Here is a 26,076-nt window from a genome sequence, read left to right as displayed (position 1 = left end):
CACCATCAGGGCCTTCCAGCTCCCCCCCCACCGCTCCCCAACCGCCCCCATTGAAGGGGGGCTAGTGAGGTCCTGGCTGCAATCCTGGGACCCGCTGCTCTGAGCCCACCCCCTGCTGAGCGCTCCACCTGTGATAGGATTTAAAGAACTGTTAAGTGGTTACCTTTTTTCTTTGAGCAGGTGGAGGGGAAATCCTTGTCTTCAACCTTTACGGAAGGCCTGTTACACTTCATCCTACAGAAGAAAGAACGCCGTGCTCCAGAACATAATCGAGATGGCCCAGGGGTTATATCTGTTTTAACTGGAAGTCCAGCTGCAAATCAATACACAAAATGTGATAAACTGAGGGTAGTGTTGTCTGTCAGGAGGGGGAGTGTGCCCTTGAAGAAAGTCTTTTCTTTCCTGCCTTGCTGTTCTGTAACAATGACGTGACAATAACCCTTCTCCTCAGTCTAGGCCTTAACAGATGCTGTATGGACAGGGGCGCTGTCAACCCGGAATGCTTACAGATCACAAAGAATGCAGCGACTGATGAACGGACTAGGTGCTCCAAGGAATAAAGAAATACACACAGGGTTCCTGTCCAGCAGGAGTGGACGGCTGAGAAGGGGAGATGGAAGTTCACCAGGAAAAGACTAATGATAACACAACGTGACGTATGAGTGATCAGTGCCAAGTAAATGGCAGAAACAATCGGTGTTTCCCAGAGGCAGAAGCAGGTGGGCTGGGACTTGGAGGATGGGCAAGACCTGGATACTGGAATGGAAAGGAGGCAGCAGGACTGCCTTAAGTTCTCAACCCTGGCTGGATGCCAGAACCGCTGGATGCTTCATCAACCTGCAGATTCTGGGACCCCATTCTAGATCTGTGCTTCCCAGTGTGGTAGCCACTAGCTACAACGCAGCTATTGAGAAGCTGAAATTGGAGGTGTGCTGTACGTGTGAATGAAAATAGGATTTCAAAGACTTAGTACCAGAAAAAATGTAAAAGACCTCATTTTGGATTTAGTGTTAAATAAAATACAGTATTAAAGATAATTCTGCATTTATTTTCACTTTTTTAAACGTAGCTACCAGAAAATTTTAAATCATGTAAATTTCACATATAAACTAGCTCACATCTGTGGTCTGAATTATGGTTCCGGCCCAACTGAATTAGAGTCTCTGGAGAAAAAGCATGACTGTGATCCTGATAGAAACATGGGCTACTTGTCGGTGCAGAAGCCGGGGCTGCAGATCACGTCTGGGGGGAACAAGCGCCCACTGCCCACCGCGGGAGCAGCCATCACAGGAATGGCTACTGCCGGGGGCTCCTCCTGGGTCTCCCTGCTCTCACCTACCTCCCGCACTGCTGCCTCAGTGATCCTCCCCGAATGCCAATCCAAGCCCGCCCCGCCTGGTTCACAGCCCTTCACTGTGTCCCCACAGATGAAAAGGTCTTCGTGGTCCAGCCCTCTCCCTCCCCTGCATGTTCTGTTCCAGCAGCACCGGCAGCCCACAGCACCGCACGTCTGCACCCGTCCACAAATCATTTCTTCTGCTCCTTTCCTCCCTTCATCATTTGGCAAACACTAATTCATCTTTTCAAACCCACCTGGAGCTGTCACCTGCTCCGTGATGCCTGTACCCACGCCCACGTGAGAATTAATCATCGTTCTCTATGCCTGGCACTACATCTATGGCTGCACCCATTATGAATGGCGCTGTCTCCTTGTCTCCCTGACTACATGGTAAGAGCTTTAGAGGCAAGGACCAAACAGCATTCATCTTTCTCTTCTGAGGTCACTAAAAAAATTGCAGGACCCTACTATAAAGGGCAACAGGTACCAGGGACTGCATTGTACTTACAGGAAGAAGAGGAGTGCCTTAGTGAAAAGGATGATTTAAAGGAGATTCCTCTGGTGGTTATTTCCTTCCAGAGATTACAATGGAGAGCTTGGAAGCAAGAAACTAGTTAGGCTATGATGGCACTGGGCCAAGGTGAATATACCATGTTGTGCTTACTCTGTGCTGGAAACTATGTACTCCGTTATTAGCATATTAAATCCTCACAACTTGATGAAATAGGTAACATTTTGCAGATAAGGAAGCTGAGGCACAGAGAGGTTAAGTAACTTGCTCAAGGTCACACAGCTAGTAAATGGTGGAGCCAAGATGCGAGCCCTGCATTTGACTCAGAGTCTGTGCTCTTAACTGCTGGAGTGCACAGCACCCCCATGGGGCTGAAGGAGAAGAGAGCTTCTGTGGCCTCACACAGGAGGCAGGGAGCGGGTGCAGGAGCAGGAAGCTGGGGGAGAACGTGAGTGGTGGCCTGCTGCAAGAAGGAAGCAGGGAGGCGGGCAGAAGGGCGGGGCAGGGCATCTAATGAAGAACCACTTTGGTCAAAGAAGCGTCACATTTACACTTGAAGTTTTCTTACTTTCATCTTATGAGGCTGCATGAGTGCAACTCAGATAAATAGAGGTGATTTTTTCAGGGGGAACAAATCAAACTGATGTGAACCCTTTTAACGCAGGAACATACAACTTGGAATTTTTAGATTCTGAAAAAAAAATGACTAAAAATCAGAAAGAATCAAATGAAAGTAGCTGTTTCTCCTCTCACGAGTTTGGACATTGAATTTTTTTCTTCTTTCTTCTCTTCTAACATAAACAATCCCACTGAGCCAAAGACAGCACCTGGGACCCAGATAAAGGGCAGAGAGGTAGGAACCCAGAGGCTGAGGTCCGCACACACTGCTCAGCCCGGCGCTCAGCCGTCTGGGCAGGCAGCTGAGGAAGCAGCGGCGGATCCCAAACTCACTTTTTGCATCTATGAGCCGCTCCCGGGGTGCAGTGTCAGAGGAGGAGAGCTGCTCCTTGACTTTGGCGATATCTTTAGGATGCAGGTAGTCAAATAAACTCTGACCAATCAGATCATTCTGTGGGAATGTATCATCAAAAAGGACAAGTCAACGGCACGTGGAACATACATTAACCAACAAGGGCTTGGCCTTTACTCTGCATTTTTAAGCACGAGAATTTCAAATATTTCATGTGTTAACATGTACACACGTCCAGTCACTTTGCCTAGATATAGACACAATGAATGAGGCACTGGGAGTGTGGTTTTGATAAGACACGAAGGCAAAAGGGCTCAACCACATACATAAATAGTTCATGCTCCTCTACGGCAAAAGTCTTTCAGTATGTATTCCTTTTCATTTATTTCTGAGGCCCACAGATTTCCTTCTAAGACCTCAGAGGGAGGAATGTAGGGCGTGGGCTCTGACTCTAGCTCCATTAAACCTCTGTTCTTAAACAAGTTGTGTCATACTATTCGCCTCACTAGCCTAATTGTTAGCAGAGATAAAAATAACTTCTTCCATAGCTTTGCTCTAAGACTAAAAAGAGCAAAACACCTTGGAAACACTAAATTTACATTAATTCTAATTTATATAAATGTTATTTTGATTCTGCAATTCTTCTGCTTTACTAAGTTTCCATGCAAATACCAGCATGTGAATGAGTGAATGAATGAAAAAAACGAGTAAAAACTCTAGGGACAAAATAGGTGAAAAGCTCTGTTCTAGAAGCATTTATAAATGGTTATCTTATATGATCTTACAAACGGTCATAGATTGTATGGATTATTACAATCATTTTTTAGAGGACGCTGAGGTTCAACAGAGCTAATAAGTGACATATCACTGTTAACACAGTATGGGTGGATTCCCATTTTTCTTATTCCCTGGTATTGTATGGTCTGCCTACCTGTCTTCCTTGTCAGACAGCCCCTCGCCCCCCTACCCCTACACTGTGGGCTATTTATCTTGCAGCAGTGAGAAAGTTACAATGCTGATAAGGTCGAACTTCCCAGTGGGGGAAGCACATTAAAGGAAGTTTTCTAAGTTTATATTCATTTCTGTGTACAGAATCTTCTGGAAGAAGGATGGGGTGGGGGAATATATAAGCACTTCACATGTCACTTGTCCACCATAATTATTCTGAGAAGTGGGGTGACCTTTTTGGCTGCTGTGAGGCTGCCCAGAACCAGCAGCAGGAGCAGTACCTGGCTGTAGTTGAGGATCTTGAAGACAGACTCTGACACAAAGAGGATCTTCCCTCGGTCACATCCTACGACAAACAAAAATCCATCTGCTGCCTAATCAGGAGAAATGGATAATCAATTTATCACACTTTAGGAAACATGATTTATAGTCACTCTGATAGCAAATAAGGATTGTTTTCTAAGTATCCAAAGCACAGGACTGCAGTCATTGACAGTTTCACAGGTATCCTGAGAACAGGATGTTCAGAACAAATGCCTTCCGAGAATAGTAAGATTCTCTCCAAGGCAGATATACACACATGTATTATCTAATGATTACAGGGGACAGTGCCATTAGAGTAAGTTCTGTTTCAAGGCAGAACTCAGCTTAAGAATTTTCCTTTGACTGCATGAAGGTCCAGAGAAATACATTTCATTGCTCTAAGTATAACAATGCTGTAATATCATAGAATCTGAGAGCGGAAGGAAACTTTAGGATCAGAACCCCCTGGTCCAATATCGCAGCCTCCATCTGTCCTCAACTCGAACACCTCCATTTCCAGGGAGCTCTCGGGAACAGTGGTTCTCAACATTTGAAGTGGGGTTTGCTTTTGGTTTTTTACGCTGATGGTCTGGAATGGGGCTAGATCACTGGTATGATTATTACCCCCTCCCCATCCCACCCTTACCCCCACCCCAAAGTGATTCTAACGTACACAGGCTCGAGAAGTACTGCTCCCAAGTATTATTGCTTGACCCAGGGCTGGGCTGTTTGTATCCTAAATTATACAAAAAAAGAAAAGCAAAAATTTCCCCTGACTTTCTTTTCACCTCTTCTTCACTTTAAATACAGGTAAAAATCCAAAGGGCCAGTAAAGATAGGTGTGGAGACAGGACAGTATTTGTTGGATAGACTGAAGCAGGTAAACACCAAAGCTACGGTACCTGAGAGCTTAGGATGTTTTGTGCATGTGTGACTGAATCCTATCCACGACTTTCCAGGCGGGCAACTACTCAACTCCTGCCGGGGCCTTCCCGGTGCCAGGGAGGTGCTCTGTTCTCTACCACGCACTTGCTCTACATTCAGCTACCACGGGCTAAATCACAGTGCGTCATCATCTTGCGTTATTTGCTGGGCCGCAGCCTGTCCTTTGGAAGAATCTAGAGAACCCTTTTCCACAAAAGGGCCTTCGGGATGCAGTTTAATTCAAAGAACTAGGAAATGAATTCATGTGCCAGAAGGTAACAGAATGGTACATGCACTTGTGCTGGGATAAAAGAAGTGAGTAAAAGGGGAACAGATTCACTATTGCTGTGAGAGGGCTTGGCAGGCTGTCCTGCCAGAAGGAAGCTGGGGATGATCCTTTCCTAAGTTAGGTCTCTGAGCTGGCCCAGGGGCAAGGGATGACGGTGAGGGGGAAGCGACTTCCCAAGCACCATCTGCTGGAAGCCTCATTCTGTCAAAAAAGAGAGTATTAATAACTTCCTCACTTGCCTTGCTGACAATCTCATATCTAACGAGAGAAGAAGAGTATTTTGAGGCTTTTCATTAATGAAGCGATGTGGCACAAAAGATGCCTGGGAAGAAGGTGCTCGTGATATCCTGGAAAAAATGCTGGGCAGAGTCAGGCCCAAACTGGTGACACGAGTGCAGTGGATTTGAACACATGCAGGGGAGGGAGAGGAGGTTCCAGAGGCTGGTGAACACGGTCAGCACAGGGGAGGCACAAAACATTCCGACACCGCTTTACTAGGGCAGATAAACACCAGCAGGTGAAGAAGCTGGGGCTGAGGAGACAGCCAGAGGGCAGAGGGGTGAGACACGAGCACCACGGGGCCAGAAGACCAGGGCAGGCTCGCCCTCAGGGAGGACGGTGTTAAGTTAATGAATGACACGGAGCCGAAGCAGCCGCCACGTTTTCAAAACTCGGGACATACAGGATTCAGACACTATAAACTGATCAGGTTCACTGCTCCCTGACACGCCGGTTATTAAAGATATTTTGAAAGCACTTAGTAAAGAATGCTATTAGTCAGATTTGCACTGGTAAGGAAAAGTGGAAGTCCAGTTCCTGCTGCCAAACCGTTCAAACATCATCTGAGTGGACCCTGCCATCTGTTGAAGCAAATTCCCAAGAACTGGGCACCTGGAAGCGGCAAGGAATCAGACAGTACTTCACAGCCACTGAGATGGGCCAGAGATGTGAGAAAAGTTCCATCAGGGAAGACAAGTCACCACTGACGTTGTCTGAGAGACAAGAGCAGAAAAGGCAAGCCCAAGATAAAGTATTTAGTTTGGATAGCATTAAAACTCTTACTCCAGACCTTGATAAGTGTGGGCATCTAATAGGAAATCATTCAGAAAAGCAGCAACAAGACAATTATTAAGCACTTGTCGTCACAAAAAGAGCTGGTTTTATACATATACACACATATATATTTTTTTCTTTAAAAACACCAATTTGGACTTCCCTCGTGGTGCAGTGGTTGAGAATCTGCCAATGCAGGGGACACGGGTTCGAGCCCTGGTCTGGGAAGATCCCACATGCCGTGGAGCAACTAGGCCCGTGCGCCACAACTACCGAGCCTGCGCTCTAGAGCCCGTGAGCCGCAGCTGCTGAGCCCACGTACCACAACTGCTAAAGCTCCCGTGCCTAGAGCCAACGTTCCACAACAAGAGAAGCCACCACAATGAGAAGCCCGCACACCACAACGAAGAGTAGCCCCTGCTCGCCGCAACTAGAGAAAGCCCGCGCCCAGCAACGAAGACCCAACACAGTCAAAAAAAATAAAATAAAATTTTAAAAAGTACCAAATTATCAGTATGGGAATTAGGACCAGCTACATAATCTGTAGGGCCCAGTACAAAATGAAAATGTAGGGACCCTTGTTCTCAAATACAATTTTCAAGATGGCGACAGCAGAGCATTAAACCAAGTGCCAGGCCCTGTGTGACTGCATAGGTTGCATGCCCGTGAGGCCAGCCCTGGTGGTCTCTCTGGAGATGCTACAGGTATAGTTTACATCTTAACTCCAGCAAGTCCTCCCTGAGAACAAGGACATCTTTATGAAAAGGATGGAGAGGTGAGGGCAGAGTTGGGTCTTCCGAGCATGCCTTGAGAGGTAACCAAATGACCATCACCAACTTCCTGAGAAGTCTTGGTCCCACCCTATAGCGTTTATCAGTGATTGGATGTTTCTAGGACAGGGCCATGCATAACCAGTAAGTACTAAAGTGTTTGCTCAATTAGCTAGTGAATGAAAATGGAAGACAGAAGACACACCTATCCAAGCTTCAACTCACATGAAGCTCTGAAGGATCGCTAATGATAAGCTGGAATATGGGACTATCCAATAAATAGATACTTATTGGACGGATAAAAGAGAAGTTCAAAAAACACTGCACCTACGCACGATGGAAAAAACCTGGCCCAACAATAATTCACGTACAAGAGAGCTGGGGAGGGCCACTATTACAGCTACCCCGGATGGGGCACTAATAAGACGGCTTCTACTGCAAGGGAGGCCACCAGGCCATCCAACCCCAGGCCAATCAGGCCACAGCTGGAGTTCCATACTGGGTTGTGGCAGCCACTCCTGGAGGGAAATCTAGCAGACAGATGCGGTTCTGTAATGTGTGGCAACCGCTGCTCCCGACCCCCTTCTCTCCTGCCTGCGTCTACGATACTTGTTCTGCAACATGACTTGCAGCTATGGGGGACCAGGTGACATCTTCTGGATAAGCTGAAGTCCACTACTGTGCTTCCAGGAAGGTGCATCCTTTCTTGGTACAAAAGACGGCTAGCCTGGAGCCTCCCCTGCCCTTTTTCTGGCTGATCCGCTACTGAGAGCTGGCACAGGCCGTCTCACTCCAATGAGGCAACAAGCTACATGCTAGCTCAGCAGGGTTGTGTGAGAGGACAGAAAGAGCCTGGTTCCTGCTGACCTCACTGAACCTCTATACGAGCCCCTCACAGCCTACCCCAGGACTGGCTATGCTGGAGAAACAAAGCCCTGTGTATTCAACACGTCTTCTGTTCCTTGCATTTAATACAGCACGTCACGAGGGGATGGATAGAGACTACTGGAACGAGCAGGCAGGCCAGGCTTACAGAGGGCCTGAAGCCGGGGTGAGCTGAAAATGGGTAGCGAAGATGCAAAAATGCAGCTGGACTAGCCTCTGTGCCGGGGCTTTGCAAACTTCTGCTCAGAGAAGTGAGGCCAGCCCTGGCTGTGGCGAGATGGGGCAGGTATCCTTGCCTTAAGTTAGGCTTCTCTGTTTCTCTTTTCACAGTTTGCAAGAGAACACGTTTCTGAATTTGGTGTCTCTCCCTTCAATTTCCAAGTGAATCTCGCTCTACCCAGAGCAGACCTGACTCAGCACAGAAGCCGGGTTCCCGCAGTGCCACCTCAGCTGCCTCTCTGCAGAGCCTGGCAGGAGAAAGTGAGCACTGCAGTCACGCAGGTGAAAGCATCGCCTCCTCCACTTACTTTCCTCCTCAGGCCATGGTGTCTTTGGAAGCTTGTTGTTTTGATGGAATTTTGGTATAAAGATTTAGGTGGCTGTTTTTGTGCTAGTGGTTAAGTGATGAGAGAAATTCTCAGCTGCTCTCAGTTTCAGTCCCTTTCTAAAACCCTCCTATTCAGGAAGGGGATTCTTCATTACCTCCTATTCTAACAAAATCTGCTCTTCTTATTTAAAGTCCCAGTAGCATAGACCTTCAATTTTTGCTTGAGCAAGGGTAGAAGAGGAGGGTCTCAGGGAAGAGATGTGAAGCCTGTTCAAACAGTAAGAACAAGGTGGAGACCCCAAAAGAGGACGTGAGCCTAAGCTAGTTCAGTGTTGAGACATCAAATTCCCACACGCTGGTGCTTAACTCTGAAATTTGTAAAAATAAATGTTGTGTAAAACAATCCCATAATTGCAACATACCCTGAGAATAAGGTGTTTCAATTCATCATCTGAGAGAAAAGTCGGTTTGTAGTTTGCTTCTGTGTATGGATTGGTGGCACCTTACGGGGGAAAAAAGAGAAAGCGTTGGAACACTGTATTTTCAGATGTCTCATTCCATTCGACTGCCTCAAACCTTCCAGATGCGGCCAGTCCTTACCACCTGGGGTCGAAATTTTGTCTTCTTTTTCCTTTACGGAGACAGGGCTAGATCTGACTTTGGACAGGAGCCTCTAATGCCAAAGAGAATTCCACCGAAAAGCAAACACTGCTGCCCACAGGAGACTTAGCAAGCTTGCTTTTGTCACTATAGTGAAAATCAGGAGCTGCCACAAGTTAAAAAACTGCTTCTAAGAGAGAAGGCAGCTCTAGGAGCAAACTGGTAGAGACTCCTGGGAGGTTCCCTCCTCCCAAGATCTATATTAAATGGGTTGTCTAGCGGTTGCTCAAATCTCCACTCTAAATGTTCTTGGGAAATCATCCAGACTGCCAGGCCCTGAGTAAACACCCTGTAGAAGGCATTTACTGAGAGCTCCTCTTCATCAGGGTTGAATTAAATGAGCTTGGCAACCCGGAGAAATGCATTTCTTCAGTAAGTGCAACTCGAGCTCCCAGGACTGGAAGGCACAAGACTTATGTTTAAAAGGCTGTCAATCTGGCATCTTTCAGGAGAATAACTTAGAGAAAAATGCCAGCAGGAAATGACTTGAAATCTGCAGAATGGTTAGTAAAGGAGTGAAGAAGTAAAATGAAACGATCCGTAACAATTCCAAGTACCACCGGGAAGGAGGGAAACAGAACGTGTCCTGACTTTCATATCAACCAACAAGGCACGTGTTACTGACCCACGTCCCTGCTTTTTAGGGTAACTTGAGCTCTGCCACTCTTTTCCTTCCAATGTAATAGAAATTAGTTATGATTTAATCTCTATCTTCACTAATATGAATTTTAAAATGCCATTCTCCAGGCAAAGGACACAACATTTATATTTTTGAATAATGATCAAAAGTCAGACAAAACCAGCTACTTCTCATTTCCGGTGGCTTTGTAGAAATATAAAAGACGTAATTCTTTTACCACACAGGTCAGAGATCTGAGTGAGTGCCCACTTTCCAATTTCCTCAAATAGTCCAAGACTAGCTGTGGAAAATTCCAGGAACCGCATTCACTAAAGTGCCTGATACAGTTTGGATTTCTCCTGTGGTGTGGATAAGTCACTTCCACGTCTCTGCCTCTGTTTTCTCACCCTCCCCGCACTCAGAAAAGAAGGAAAACACTGCTTCCCTCATAAAGAGTTGATCTGGTTTGGGAAAATTCCAGGAAGATGAAAATATCATCAGTGTTCATTCCTGACGATAAAACGCAGCAAGTCCCACCAACCAGTGACTCACTCTTCAAAAGGAACCATGATGAATTTTCCTCTTCAAAACTGAAACTGACTTTCCTATGTCACTAAGGGCAGCTACGTTTCTGATGTATAGCATTGTATGCGTGGGGCCCAGGCACCACATATGCACAAGCTGGCCCTTCAGCAGGGTCCTCTCTGACACGTATGCACATATACACACGCACAGGACATAGCCTCCACCCTCTGGAGACGTAGGACAGCAAAACTGCATCTTGATACCCACAGAAGCTCAACAGTCGTTTCATTTGGCATCAGGTCTATTGCTGAAAATGACACGCATATTACTCAAGGCCACACATTTGCAAGTAATAAACATTTGTCCCTAAGGAGACTCGGGAACATTCTAGGAAAGGGTGGTAACATTTGTGAGCAAGGGCATAAAGGACAATAAAGCCGGGACCTCACCTCGTAATGTTTTCATGTGCTGAACAGCCATCCTCAGCACGGTAAGTTTATCTAATTTCCTGGACATCGCGTTGCACGTTGGTACCAAAGAAGCCAGTTCATCAATAAAACTGTTCATTTTATCCCGACGCCTCTTTTCAATCTGGCTGTGAGCTTCCCTGAACAAAAATATGAAAAATGATTTCTGTAAAATGTAACAGAGCATCAAGGAAACGATGAAAATAAATTATAGCTGTTTTCAATATTCATCTGTCAAGGCAAATTTAGAATCTGCAGAATGTTTCAAACTAGGCCTTCCTACTAAAGTCACCCAAAAAAGTGGGCTCACTGCCAGGTCAGTATTAGGTTTTTTTTATGCTCACCTCATCCTTAGAATTGAGAAATATTACAAAAACTGTCTTTTCAGAGTAAACTGAGCTGTTAATTTCTCCTCATTTCTTTTCCTCTCAGCCCCGATAAAGTTGGATTTTAAGACAGGGGTGAAGGAAAGAAGGGAGGTGGAGAATTCAAAGGGCAAAGCATCCGGAACAGACATCTGTGAGGGCGCCACGCTGAGCTGTCTCTGAGGTTTGTGGGGAGCCTGCTGTGTGGCCCGTCGGAGACCGACTGATTGAGACACCAGGTCACTAACGCCACTGTCCTTGGATCGGCCATGACCCCACCTAGACGCAGCACTTGCTACATCTGTCCCCAAGAGTTTCCACTGAGGAATGTCACACGCCTTCCTCCCTGGAATTGCTGCCTGCCGAGTCAGCGTGACACTTCCATGGGCACACACTCCCTCCCTGACTGGTTTGCACCAGTCATTCGTGACTGTCCCCCTCAAGAGGTGTGTCAACAGGGCTTCCCTGGTGGCGCAGTGGTTGAGAGTCCGCCTGCCGATGCAGGGGACGCGGGTTCGTGCCCTGGTCCGGGAAGATCCCACATGCTGCGGAGCGGCTGGGCCTGTGAGCCATGGCCGCTGAGCCTGCGCGTCCGGAGCCTGTGCTCCGCAGGGGAGAGGCCACAACAGTGAGAGGCCCATGTACCGCAAAAAAAAAAAAAAAAAAAAAAAAAAGAGGTGTGTCAACAGTGGAAACGTAGTTTGCTGCCACTGCCACAGCAACAGGACCGTGGGATCTCTTGCCAAAGTTGGTCCACGAGGGAAAAGCCAGAACTGTCGGTCAAATTCTGCAGCCCCTGGTTCTGTGTCACGATACAGACTCAAATGGCCCTGGGGCTACTGGCAGAAGAGCTCAGGATCTGCATGGAAAGGAGTCGCAGGCATGGTTGGAAGCAGGAAAGACGGAGTTAGAGAATCTCCTCGAGGGAGCAGGGCACCCCCAGGTCTAGCCTTCAACTGCACCTTGCAGAGCAATAAGGGCACTTTCAGAGGCTTGGGACAGCCCGGGGAACCGAGTCACTGAGCCAGGTCTCCCCGAAGGGCCCTGAGTCAGGAAGGAGTAACCTGCTGAAGACGGAGAAAACCTTTAGCCTTGATTTATCTTCTGCTCCCTCCAAAGCCCCCTTCCGGTTAACTGTGCTTAGACAGCAAAGAGTGAAGGCAGCTCAGCCTGGAGGGATGGAGGGAGTGGAAGAAGGCCACATCAAGCCCGGGCCCCCCATCCCCTTCCTCCTTCCCTAAGGACGTGACAGTGTCGAAGACCGTCTGACAGACAAGGACCAGATATGCAGAGCCTCCTTGGCTACACACCAAGCAACCAAACCAGGACAGTTTATAGACAGAATGAGGGTCCAAGCTCACCTTGCATTTTTGATCCTTCCTTGGTGCTCTGTGTATTCTAACCTGGAAAAAAAAAAAGAGAAGAAACACAATGTCCTGGAGATTGACAGCAGTTACACATCTGTTTTCTTCCCTGCCTTAGCCCTGTCATCTCTACATGACACACAAGAGCTTTGGTTGTTGGCCACACTGGGGGTGGGGGGAGGGAGACAAGTTCAAGCCCATAGGCTCAAGGCCTCCTTGCTTATCCCGAATCAAGGACATGGATGGAGCCTGCACCACGTAACAGAATGTTTAATTATGCAAAGAAAATGGCTCTAAGGATGCTGAAGTTCAAATGACTAGATTCATGGTACCTTCCATGAGGGTCGTCTTTGTCTGTGTCCATGCTTTCTCTGAGAAAACAAAAGAGAATGTGACTGTTAAGACATACAAAATAGCTTCTTATCTAATACAGAAGGCCCTCATTTATCCAGAAACCAAGCAATTAGAAAGCTCAAATAGTCATAGTATTGACTCTTGATGTATAGAAGTAAAACAAACAAAACCAACTTGAACCTACTATAAAACCCAGACCAAACAAAAGTTATATATACCGTCTCAATAGAGTTCGCGTGTTAACATATTTTTACCGTATTGATTGTTTGAGAAAATTGGGAATACATACAGCATTTATGGAAACTCTTAGGTAACCAGAGTATCTGAGTAACTGTAACACCTCATTCCCCCCCGCATCATTCTGGATAAATGGGGTTCATTCATTTGCAAAACACATCAAGCATCAAATATACTATATATTTGGTGACGGTGGGTGAGGTGAGGAGGGGAAATCAAAGTACCCACAAAGAAGTACTGAGCAGAGCCCCAAGCCAGCTCTTCAAAGGCACTGCTACCCAATGCTCTGGTTCTCAGCTCAGCGGGAAACCCCGAGCCCTGAGAAACTGGGACAGAGGGAGGCATGGGGTTGGGGGGCCACAGAGATTCCTGGGGCCACAGCAGGGATCTGCCTTCCTTGCATGGACTCCAGAATCCAGTTTTCACATCACCTTGTGGTTCAGTAGAAAACAGATTGAAATCCTCAAGAGGAAGGAGTTCTAAATCCCCTGGGTCAGCTCACACCCTTCTCCAACCCCTAAATCGCTCAGGAGGGCACTGGCCAACATCTGGGCCTCCTCCTTTCTCCTGTAAGAAAGGAGGGATTATGGCTTTCCAAACAATGTCATCTCAAGGGCAAAAACAACTTTCTCAGGAGCACTGAGGCACATCACGGGCATTCTAGAACAGTGGTTCCCAACCAAGAGCCCTCAATTTCCCCACAGGCAGAGACTTTCTCTAGCTAGTCCTGAAGTTCAGAAGAAAATCTACAGGCCACAGGGGAAAATGACAATCTCTCTTCCCTTTTGTCTAGACTTGTATCCGCTCACTGAGGCAGATGACCATCTCAGGTGAAAAGCAGCTCTGCCCTACAGGTATGAGTTTAGGGCATTAAAATGATAAGATAAAGGATTATGGTCGCTTAATTAATAGGGTCTCCACGAATTACAGAAGACCTGCAAACTGGGGTCCATGCAGGAAACCTGAAAGTTCTGGATGGAGACAAGGTTGGGAACCACAGATCTAGATAGCAGAGGTCTTAGAACACGTCAAGGCCTCCATCAGCACTGGCCCAAGACAAAGGCTCCACAGAAAGCACCTAGTTTCCCTGTTGGGGAGTTACTGCCATGGAAGAACACCCTCTCGGTCCTCACACCCACTCTCCATCCCCTGGGCGTCCACTCTCTTAATCATCTGGGATCACTTACATATTACTCATAGCATCTCCTAGTGGGCATCTGACCTCCAGCCACTGTGCTCCCCAAATTCGACCTGTGAACTTCAGCAGAAAGGACATCTGCTGTAGGGGGATACCTCCTTGGAGATTTTCCCTCATTAAACAGAAGAAAACCTCTCAAATGGACATTTGGGCAAGACTCCACAGTTGCCTCTACAAAACAAAACGTGCCTTTGGATGTTCTATGCTGACTTATTCCCTAGATGTTTGTTCAGCTACAGAAGAGCTGACTGTAAGTGTGAAAACTTACTTACTCAAAAGAAAAGCCATCTAGTCTAAAAAGAAAAGTACTATTTAATGTAAGAGGAACAAACTAATTTAAATAATGTTTAAGGACAATGTCACTGTTCCTATACTGTTTCCAGGGATGACCTCTACTTATTCACTCCACAAACGTTAAGCAAGCCATTGATGTCCTCCTAGAGAGAGGCCTTCAGGCAAAGCTCTTTTTGAAACCACTGAGGTTACATCCAGGGACTTGGCCATCTTGCTCACAAGAGCAAAGGAAAATGAAGAAAGGGGTAAAATGTGGAACCTGGCTTTAAGGCTATTCTTTTTCCCTTGATGTGGAACAATCTGGGGACAGGAGCAGGGAGTAAACACCTCAGCAGTACTGGAAGCTCCCTCCTGCTTGCAATCCAGGGGGAAGATAAAGGGCAAAATCAACTACTGTGTGGCCAGCTGGAGTTGGATCTTTCATTCCCACCCCTTTTCACAGAGAGGATCCCTTCTTCCAGGAGGGACAGTAGAGGCCCTAGATGTTCGTGCCTGTGAGCCGACACCAAGTTTAGCCAGAGGAAGACGAGCCCAAAGGCCTTACTGGTAGTCCGTGGAGCTGCCCTTGCGTTTCCGGTTGCAATCCATGCCACCGGTGCCCAGGGGGCTGGAGAGGAGGTCGGTGGCACCTGGGGACATGAAGTCGCTGATAGTTGAAGAAATGTCCATTCTCTGTTCGGCCATTGGAGTCTGGAATAGGTACAAGGAGGCACAGAGGCACGTTTATTTCTACGTGCTCTTCTAAGGTGGAGGACGACCAGGGTGGCTCTGTGGAGGAAAAGGGACTTGATTACAGCACCAACATCTCTCTCGCCCAGCCAACCAGAACAGGACCAGGTAGAACTGGAAGGGGCATCGTATTTACTCTAGGAGTTACTATAGGTAATTTAGGCTCACCCACTCGTTTTTCTTGTAGACACAAAGCTCAGAGAAACTGGGTGGCTTCTCCTAGATCCCCGTGCCAGGGCATGGAAGAACTAAACCAGAACCCAAGGCTCTAGAAGTTACAGCCCTGTGCTCCTCCCACGGAGGGGACCAAGTGTCCCAGATGTTCTGACAGTCCTAAATTAATCTTCTTCTAATCAAATCTAATCAATGAAATAAATATGATCTACTTGTTATCTTTGTGTTTTTAAAAATTTATTATTTTATTTATTTTTGGCTGTGTTGGGTCTTCGTTGCTGTGCGCAGGCTTTTTCTAGTTGTGGTGAGCGGGGGCTACTCTTCGTTGTGGTGCGCGGGCTTCTGAACGCGGTGGCTTCTCTTGTTGCGGAACACGGGCTATAGGCGTGCGGGCTTCAGTAATTGTGGCACGTGGGCTCAGTAGTTGTAGCGCACGGGCTTAGTTGCTCCGCGGCATGTGGGATCTTCCCAGACCAAGGCTCGAACCCGTGTCTCCTGCATTGGCAGGCGGATTCTTAACCACTGTGCCACCAGGGAAGCCCTATCTTTGTATTTTTATTACAATTTTTTATCAAAGTTGTAGGAAAGCAGAAAATATCCTTTCTCAGCCTGTAAGTCCCACTTGGGAGTCAGGAAAAAGTGGTCCCTCTCCATCACTGGCCCAGGCAAAGTCTGTCCTGTCCTCCCAAACTGTCTTTTTGTACTCAGGATTCCACTGCAAGGAAAACCTAGCATAATGAAGTGAAGACACTGCAAACACTTGCAAAACATTTTGAGAATTCATATCTTAAAAGCGCAAAGTGAGTCGGCCCAAAGGAGAGGCTGGCAAGTACCTTGCAAGGGACTCCAACTGCAAACCCAGTTGAAGGTGGCCGTGCACTGCCCGCTGTCGGGGTCCAGCTCCAAGTGACGTGACTGGGGCTGTCACTCCCACTCTCTGGGCCCGAGTTTCCTCATCTGCAAAGTGAGAGGCAAGGGTGAGCTCTTGTTTTCACTGTCACTATTGTGCCCACACATTAGAGGCCTGAGCCCTCCTGGTTAGGCGTGTGCTGTGTTTTCACTCTCATGACCATTGCTGGAGTGAACATCTTTGTGTGCGTAGCTCTGCACATTTGAGCTATTATCTCTAAAAGTCAGACTGACAGGTCTAAAGGGGACACACATTGCATGTTTTGGTAAATACTGAAACACTGTGCTCCAGAAAAGAACCAATAATTTACATCCCCAATAAGAGCTCTTGTCAATCTGAAAGAAAAAAACGAAACCTCACTGTTTTTACTTGTAATTTAAAATTATTATGGATGGTGCTCCTACGTTTATATGGGCATTTTTTGGTTTTCCTTTGTGCCCACTCATGTTCTATTTTCCTACCATATTGTCTTTAGGATCGATGGGCCTCCTAACTCATGCTCACCCGGGCACCTGAACTGGTGGGAGAAAAGCATGCAACGATCCTTGACTCTTCTGCTCCATTTATTCTCCCACTCTGCTACCATACTTGCTCTTTCCTCCTCAAACCTCCAACATCTCCCCAGTCCTCATGCTTAGCTGATACTTCACTAAGAGGCCAGCAACCACTTCTACCAGCTACCTAGATGCTGCAGGCTAGGACCCCAGCCCCAAAGCATGCTGACCCCATCCTCTTTTACTAGTCCAGACCATCCGCCCCAATCCTGCATCATCCACTTCCCCCACTCTAAAGCATCACTCCCATTAGGATAAGAACACACTCAAACAACTCTCATCTTGCGGGGGAGAAAAACACAACTTTTTTGAACTCCACTCCCTTCCAGTTACTGCCCCAATTCTTTGTTTCCAATTGCTTTCCTCTTCCCTCACTATAACTCAACTCAAATCAGGCTTTTGTCCCCATCATCCCACTACAACAGCCCCTGTTGGGTTCACTAGTGACCTCCTCATTGCTAAATCCAACAGCAAGTTCTCCATTCCCTCCCTACTCGTCCCATCAGCACATCTAATAGAGTTGATCTCTCCCTCCTGTCTCTCAGCTTCATGGTTCTCCTACTTCAGTGGCCACTCCTCTTTGGTCTCTTCAGCTGGTTCCTCTCGTCTCCTCGCCTCTAGCTGTCCTCGGCCCTCCTCTCTGTCTATACTCACTCCCTAGGAGATCTGTCTAGTTTCATTGCTTCAAATACTATCCATGCTATGACAACTCCCATATTTACATCTCCAGCCCAGATCTCTCCCCAGATTCCAAACCTGTATAACCAACCATCACCCTGGCATCTCCCTTTGAATATACAACAGAAACATGAAACATCCATGACCAATCCCTGGTTCTCCCCAAGCCAAGCCTCTTGGCCATGCCCAGGTCAGTAAGTGGTACTTCAATCCTGCTTGCCACTCAGGCCTCAAACCTAGAAGTCACCCCTGACTCCTTTCTTTTCTTCACAACCTGCATCCAATCCATCAGCAAATCTTATCAGCTCAAGATTAAAAAAACATCCAAAAATTCAACCACTTCTCCCCTTTTTCTTTCATATTTCTGCTCAGATGAAACTTCATCAGTGAAGCTTCCCTGAAGAGCCACATAATATGACCTCCCCACCAACTCTTCCTAACCACCCCAGGCCTGCTTAATTTTTTCCCATCGCCCGTATAAGCATTTGGCCTGCAATAATCTACTTAATTTACTGGCTGTCCTCTCCATTAGACTATAAGCATCAGGAGAGCAGGGACTTTGGTTTACTGCTTGCACCCTTAGTGCCTAGAACACTTTCTAGCACACAGTAAGCACTCAAAAAATGCATGTTGAATGAATAAATTTGTATATCAGGAATATTAATCTTTGCTCGTTATAGATGTTGTAAATACTTCCCCCCGCTTTTGCCTTTTTACTTTGCTTATGGTATTTGTATATGATACTAAAAGTGACATGTTTTAAAAACCCTGTCACCCCAAAATAATAAAAACATTCTCTTCTTTGCTGATGTTTTTATAATTTTTTTAAAAAAATTTAGTTCTTTAATCCACTTGGAAATTATTTTTGGTACACGACCTAAGGTTGGGAATTTCTTATTTCTCTCCAAAGAATAGACAGTTGTCCCAACACCACTCACTAGACCATGTGTCCTGTTACCTGTCACTTGAAATGCCATCTTTATTGATTTGTTTTCTATTTCTGGACTTTCTCTTCTTTTCCTTTGATCTGCTTATTTCCATCCTGGTACCACACTATTTATGATAGTGGCTTTATAATACATTTTAATATCTGGTAGAACAATTCCTTTCCTGCTTCTTACTCTTCATTTTTAGAAATTTCCTGGCTAGTCTGATGTATTCTTCAAGGAGCATTTTATAATCATTTAATCACATTAAAGGCCCTGCCGCAGCTGTAGCTTTTGTTGTTATTATCATCATTATTACTGACATTAAGAGAAGTAGGCCAGCAGTGAGCACAGACCTCAGGGTCTCGGTGACCCTTTGGGTGTCAGACCTGTGGTGCCCCCTCTAGCCCCCACTCCTCTTTTTGAACAGCCATACATTTGCATGAGGTGGAAAATTTCAAGTTTCAGGGCTCCTGGAAGAAACCACACTCCCTGAGGGAAGGACTACCATCGGAGCTGCCAATGATAGTCACTCTAGGCAGGGGTGGGTGGGATAGGATTGTTACCTGAAGTTACGGTTCTTAAACCCCAGATCCACCTTGGGAGAAGCAAGGGGCCACTGGACTTGTTGGTCACCTCAAAGCAATTTTCATGTTTTGTCGCTTCCTTTCAGGCAGTCAACTTCTTCCAGAAACCTACAGTGGGGCCCACAGGAAAAGAAATCCCAAACAGGTCAATTTGGAGTAAATGAAAAGTCTCATAGCAGCTGAGGAAGATGGGGAACTTGCTCATGACTCCTGATTACAGGGAGCAATGCTGAGCTGACCGTCCCGTCCTTCAACTGCCTGTTAAACTCAACTGCAAACACATGAGGAAGTCTGCCAGGAGATATTTTCTGTGAAAAACAATGCCTTTTAAATTACTAAACGTAAATTCTTGGACACGGCCTTAAGAGGAAGAAGATAATTATATTTTTCATTTCTCCTACGGGGTCAAGCAATAATAACAGTGAACAGTGACTGAGCGTGTACTTGGCGTCAGGCGCTGTTCTTACTGCACCATGTGGATTAACTCACTCAGACCTGAAAATAACTCTGAGGTAAATACTGTTGTTTCCACATTTTACCAAGAAGATCGAGGCAGAGAGAGGTGAAGAAACCAGCCGAGGTCACATAGCAGGAGAGCAGTGGGGCTCCAGGAGCTACACCTGCGAATAACGACACCACTCAACCCTCTCTCCAGCCAGGTGAGTTACCTAAATGCACACACGAGGAACCACAGAAAACAAGTCTTCAGGAAACACTAAGCCGAGACGGAATGCCAGCAGGGCCGATACCTGAAGCCGCTGGGAGTGAGCTGACGCTGAAAGAAAACGTCCCTGGACTCAAGCACATGTGGTAGAGAAATCAGTTCTGAAAAGCTGCTCATGGTAAATTAAAGCGGGGGGAGAGTTTGCTGCCCTGCCCACCTCCTGCTGGCAGGATACAGGGGTCTCCTCTCTGGCCCTGCGACCCCTGTGGAAGGAACAGGCTCTGAAGGAAGAAATGGGCTGCACCTGCCCCACTACTCCCTACCTGCTCCACCTTGAGACGGAAAGACAGATTTTAACTGGGGCCTTCCTGACCTTCCTGAAGCACAAATTCTGGCGCTTCACATTCCACTGGCTAATTCTTGCATCTTCAATGACCTGCCTTTGTCTTGATCATTATAAAGGTCTTCAAATGAATATTCAGGGATAGAATGGACCGTGTCCTCCCGATTTATTCTTCCTCGCAGTCTGGTTCAGAAACCCTCACTGTCTGACACAGGTAACCCTGTCTGGGCAAGTGCAAACGATGTGACCAGGAATTCTGGACTCCCAGTCCCTAAGCCTCGATGGATAAGCAGCAGGGATGCAAAGTCCCCAGGGCAGGGCTGCTTGGGGGAGGCTCAACACACACGATCCCACCTAAATCTGATTCCCCATCCAGGTCCCACACTATCCCGCCAGCCCCCAAATTTGCAACCCAGGATCCACCCTGGGCGACCTCCCTTCTCCTTCTAACAGCCCCAGAGCCCACACTTGGCCCTTGGATGGGCGGGTCCAGCCACTTCATCCATCCTTTATCCATCGCCTCCATCCAGGCTGCTCCCCTCTCCAGTCTCGCCCCCTCCTCACCGTGGTCAGAGGTAGGACACCCCCTTGCTTAAAATGCTTCAGTGGCTTCATTGCTCTCCCCAAGCCTTCCAGATAAAACCCCAAACACCCCCAGCAGGATACACCAAGCCTCCGCAAAAGACGTGCTCGCTCTCCAGCCCGACAGCTCATCTGCTACCCGAGGCGCCAGGCTGCTGAAATACTTAAGCTCCCAAAAGCACGCAGCCGAGAGCACGAGGCCTCAGCTGTGCCCACTTTGTTTTACAGGTGTGGCTCCCTTTACCCACTCGGTCACCGGGGGAACGCCTGCGTGCCTTTCAAGTGCCCTCAGGTGTACCCTCAGAGAAGCCTCCAGCTCTCCCGGGCTGCCCCGCCCCTTCCCCTCGCCCGCTGCGGCCTCTCTGCCTAGACCCCGCCCAGCCCCGCCAGCTGCGCCTGGATCTCACGGCTCAGCATCTCCCAGCACCATGCCTTGCATTTTCTTTCCCCCACGTCCCTGAAATTTAGATAAAGGTTCTCCGTACCAAACTCCATACGAAATTTCTTATTTTGAACATTTTTTCCCAGCACTCATGTTTACTTTATAGAAATAATAAATGCTAACATAGATTTTTGGCATTGTATTTTGCAAAACAAAAACCATGTTTCTTATATGCTTGGACAAGGTAAGGAAGCTGAGTCAGCTGTGACAGTTATTTTTTGGAAAACTGTTTTCTCTCCAGGAAGGTGTTCTTAGATGTAAGACAATAAATGGAACAACGAAAAGAAAAGGGGCAAAACACGTCTTCTGTGCTAACTACTTCCAGAAGAGATTTGAGCCAAGAGAGGGGGCTCCAAGAGGCCAAAGGTACCTGGGAGAGGGACCCTTGCTGACTGGGGGCTCAGGGCTGGCCCTGGTGCTGCCATCCAAGTGACGCATAGCGAGGACGCTCTTGGGAGAGCCTGGCCATGGTCCTGGAGTCAGGGGTCACACGTGTGCCCACTTCTGACCTAGAGATTTCCGAAGGTGGGAGGGAGGCTCTCTGGGTGGCCAGAGAAAGGCAGGCATGAAGGGACCTGGGACGTGTACCTGGCAAGAGCTTGGGGGCACCCTCTGTCCCACCTCAGTCCCCTTGTGCTCCTCGGAGCATAGGGAGAAGATTCTCTGGGGTTCCACACAAAGGAGCAAGGGTGCTAGCAGAGGTGAGCCTGTCAGCCACTATTAGGTGCCAAAAGGAGACAGCTGGTACTTGGAGCAGAGTGGGGCAAGGCTGAAGGGCCCCTAAAGAAACCCACACACACCATCCACAGGAAGATGGCCACAGGGTGCCCTCCAGCTGTGGACCAGGCATCTCTGGGCTTTCCCTCCTCCCTGCCCCAGCACCCCAGAATGACAAGCAGAGAAAGGGGAGCGTGTGGATTGTATCAAGGTTCACACCATTAGCTGCTCCTCTGTGTGGGAAGTCGGCAGGCTGCCTCATGCCAGGCCTGGCCAAGTGACTCGCCCTGATGGATGAATGTGAGTGGAAGGGACAGTGGCAACCTTCAAACTGACCTTTACTGCATGTCCCCCTGTTTGTGCCGAGACCAGCGATTCCTGGATAGAGGCTCCTCCTTTAGCCAAGACCCTGTATGGATGCAGCATGAACAAGAAGTAAACCTTGGCCACTGTAAGCCCCTGAGATGTTGAGGTTGTTTAATACCAGGGTGACTGGCTCTTCTGTTTGCCTCTGACCTTCCTGATTTAGCACTGAAAGTCCTGCATCCCCGGAAACCCCTTGGTCCCCTAGTTGACACAGGCAGGAAGAAGGAAATAGACTCTGATCCTGGAGCCACAGACCAAGCCTGACCTGGGAGGAGGGAGCGGGAATAGTGGTGCTCACACTGGTGGAGTTTACTCTTCACAGTAACCTATCTGTTAATTATGGTCATTATCCCAAATTTCCAGGTAAGGAACTAAGCACTGAAGAGGCAAAGACATCTTGCTTAGCAAGTGGGGACTGAAACCCACATGTGTCTGGCTCACTGGTGGTGGTTCTTTATTCTGCCACACCACTGCCCATCCTGCCCCCAAAGCCACCCCTACAAAGGAAAATACAAATGCCCCCAAAACAAGCACTCCTGAGGAAGGAATCAGGGAAATGTGAGGAGAAGCAATCCTGCTTCAGGAAAGCTACAGAAACTGAAGTAAGAAGTTGTCTCTGGGCTTCCTGGAAGCCAGGGCAGAGAGGGAAATGCTCCTCTTACTTTACTAGGGTTAGCAGGGAGAGGTATCTGTCCGAGAGACTTGTTGGTTTTTTTTTTTTTTTTGGCCACTCCAGGCAGCTTGCGGGATCTTAGTTCCCCGACCAGGGATTGAACCTGGGCCCCGGCAGTGAAAGCACCGAGTCCTAACCACTGGACCGCCAGGAAGTCCCCGGGAGACTCTTTCTATGTGACCTGAGCAATGCTGTGCCGAATGGCTCTGGCTCTGGAGAAACAAGCTTTGTGAAAGGACAGAGGGCTTCTCCCTTTATAAAATAGGACCCTGGTAAAAGCATGTTTCCCCTCCTGCCCCCGCCTGCAGGTGTAACAGCTGGATGGAGCTCTACTGAGACCACTTTGTGAAGCCTCAGGACGTCACTGGGGTAATGGCTTTTGATGATGTTTAATAAAAGGGCACAGCTTAGGAAAATATGGACGATAGTGAATCAACACCCTTGCTTACCTGTGTCTAGTAGCTACATGCTCACCGATCTACTTTGCCACAAAACCCCTAGCTGCCTGCAAGGACCCCTGTGTGGCCACCTCTGCATCCCCACCACCTTCAAGGCGCTGGCCCTGGACACAGCATCTGCTCCAAAGTACTGTCCTTCCCCCATGCAGAGGAGCAGGGCAGCTGGCCCCGGTTCCATTCTCCATATTCTCAACTCAAGGTTTAATGAGGGGATGAATGTGGAGTTGCTCTGGTCTGTTCAGATGGTGGTGGCCTTTGAGCAGAGGTGAGAGACTGAAGGGTCCCTGTCCCCTCTGCAAGTCCCCCTGATCCTCTGGTTACTCTGAAAGTTTGTGGGGAGTTTGGTTGCCTCACTTTGCAACAGACGGATTTAGAGAACACTCACCCATGAGACCAGGTGCCTCGACCCTAAGATAACCGGGGTTTGCACCACGATCAATCAGCAAGCATTTCTTTAGCCCTAGTGGAAGCCAGGGCACTGGGGACACAGCGGGGTATGTTTAAGATCCCCTCAATCCTGATCACTGCAATAGGCAGGGCCGTGCCTGCAGTTGTGCAAGCAGTACACTGCCCCATGTCAGTGTACCTGCGCCTCTGTTAAGTGGCAGAGATTTGTGGAGCCATTACTACAAATTTCCAGCAGGTGGCAGTCAAGTATCTTGAGGAAGAAATGCCTTTTTTCCCCTAGCTGTGGGGCATACGTGAGGTACAGGAGCAGAAAAGAGAAAATGATTAGCTTACTTGCCGGTGTGTGTGGGGTAATGGAAGGAGAAGGGACCAGGGAGGAGGGGAGACTTGAACCAGGTTTGCCTGGTGGACTGGATGATTAGAATGATGTTCTGAGCAGAGGAGAGCTCATTTGCAGTGGCTGTCAGGGGCCTGGGGAGAACCCCGTTTGTGGCACTTGTGTACCCAGTCCTATTGGAAGCTCTAGATGCTTGGGAATCCTGAAATCAAACAAAAATCAAGGAGCTTGCATTTGGAACGATGGGCTAGAGAGCCTATTGAGAGGGTCTCACAAGAGGCAGGGGTTGGGAATCCTGGAGCAGTTTGGGAATCAAAACAAGGCTGGTCCGGGCCTCCCTGGTGGCACAGTGGTTGAGAGTCCGCCTGCCGATGCAGGGGACACGGGTTCGTGCCCCATTCCGGGAAGATCCCACATGCCATGGAGTGGCTGGGCCCGTGAGCCATGGCCGCTGAGCCTGCACGTCTGGAGCCTGTGCTCTGCAACAGAAGAGGCCACAACAGTGAGAGGTCCGCGGCCCGCATACTGTAAAAAAAAAAAAAAAAAAAACCCAAGGCTGGTCGGACTTCCCTGGTGGCACAGTGGTTGGGAATCCGTCTGCCAATGCAGAGAACGGGTTCAACTCCTGGTCCGGGAAGATCCCACATGCAGCAGAGCACTAAGTCCATGGGCCACGACTACTGAGCCTGCGCTCTAGAACCCATGCACTGCAACTACTGAGCCCGTGCGCCTAGAGCCTGTGCTCCACAACGAGAGGCCACTGCAACGAGAAGCCCGCATACTGCAGTGAGGGGTAGCCCCTGTTCACTGCAGCTAGAGAAAGCCCGTGCACAGCAACGAAGACCCAACACAGCCAAAAATAAATCAAATAAATAAGTTTAAAAACAAAAACAAGGCTGGTCTATGTGGAAAAGGGCCCCAACACCACTGATGGAGGAGAGTCCACAGCATTCCAGTCTTGGAGGGCTACTGAGGGCTGTTAGGAAGATTCTGAGATCTACTTAAAAGGCACAATACAGAGCATGCCCCTAGCCCAGCACACGAACTCAGTAACTTTGTTGAACGAGTGATAAAAGGGACACCTTCTTAGACCGTCGCCAAGTCTGTCACTGAAGTACAGGAAAGAGAACAGCCTGAGGAACAAGCTACAGCCCCACTGTGCTTTCTGGGAGGACTCTTGGTCCTGGACGGGGATGCACGGACCACTGATGGCACCTGTGTGGGAAGTGGCCCAATTCCAGCCGACGGCTGAGCAGCTGCCCAAATTGAGGTGGATCATAATATGGAGGCAAAGCAGAGAGGCCATGAAGAAGGGTCGTAACTTTCTGGACATTGCTGAAGGAGAATTTTTATTTTATGTGCAGAAAACAATGAGTGGACAAGCAGGTCCAGATTATTCCTTTAACAGGTTTGATAAAAAAGACTGCAGAATAACTTGGAGTCTCAGGAATGTCCGGTTCCCCTTCAAATATCCATGAATCACCTGAAAAGGGAACTGATATCCCTTATTGCTTTTCATGCACCAGGCCCTTTATGACACAGTGGTTAGGAGCATGCTCTCTGCTGAGAAGTGATGGTCAGGTTTCAAATCCCGACTCTACCAGGTATTAGTGTCTGGGGTGCAAATCTCAGTTCCAACATATACACGACCCTTAACTTTGCGTGTCAGGGTCTCCTGACCTGGGAGATACAGATGATAACATTACCTACCTCAGAGCTGTGGTGGGGAAAGGAGATGAAGAAAGTGCTTAAAGTGGTATCTGGCACATAATACACCCTCTATACGTGTTAACTATTATTATTTTGTCATTTAAGCATCACCAAACCTCTATTAGATGTCATCTCTCCCACTTTAAAAATGAGGAAACTAAGTTTCAGAGAGGTTAGGTAACTTGACCAAGGCCAG

At 47.9% G+C, this 26,076-nt stretch overlaps 1 protein-coding gene across 6 annotated transcripts in view; it reads right to left on the bottom strand.

Moving 5' to 3' along the window:
* BMAL1 (basic helix-loop-helix ARNT like 1) overlaps positions 1 to 26,076 on the bottom strand; it is a 103,835-nt gene that overhangs the window by 16,879 nt on the left and 60,880 nt on the right. For 4 of the 6 annotated variants that reach the window (XM_082660299.1, XM_082660302.1, XM_082660298.1 and 1 more), the window contains 10 exons: positions 19,160 to 19,288; positions 16,359 to 16,482; positions 15,167 to 15,390; positions 12,872 to 12,910; positions 12,537 to 12,578; positions 10,793 to 10,950; positions 8,962 to 9,041; positions 4,050 to 4,142; positions 2,802 to 2,919; positions 164 to 313 (listed from right to left, as the gene is read on the bottom strand). In XM_082660299.1, coding sequence (XP_082516425.1) covers positions 164 to 313; positions 2,802 to 2,919; positions 4,050 to 4,142; positions 8,962 to 9,041; positions 10,793 to 10,950; positions 12,537 to 12,578; positions 12,872 to 12,910; positions 15,167 to 15,306 — 820 coding nt within the window. In that variant the 5' untranslated portion in view covers positions 15,307 to 15,390; positions 16,359 to 16,482; positions 19,160 to 19,288. Of the gene's footprint in view, positions 1 to 163; positions 314 to 2,801; positions 2,920 to 4,049; positions 4,143 to 8,961; positions 9,042 to 10,792; positions 10,951 to 12,536; positions 12,579 to 12,871; positions 12,911 to 15,166; positions 15,391 to 16,358; positions 16,483 to 19,159; positions 19,289 to 26,076 lie in introns of those variants that run through there. The other 2 variants (XM_082660301.1, XM_082660303.1) reach the window with 2 other exon arrangements.

Source organism: Grampus griseus (assembly GCF_964374135.1).
Source record: "Grampus griseus genome assembly, chromosome: 8".
NCBI classification, from domain to species: domain Eukaryota; kingdom Metazoa; phylum Chordata; class Mammalia; order Artiodactyla; family Delphinidae; genus Grampus; species Grampus griseus.
The sequence above is the reverse complement of the archived record's forward strand: the minus strand, read 5'-3'. Positions and strand labels throughout refer to the sequence as shown.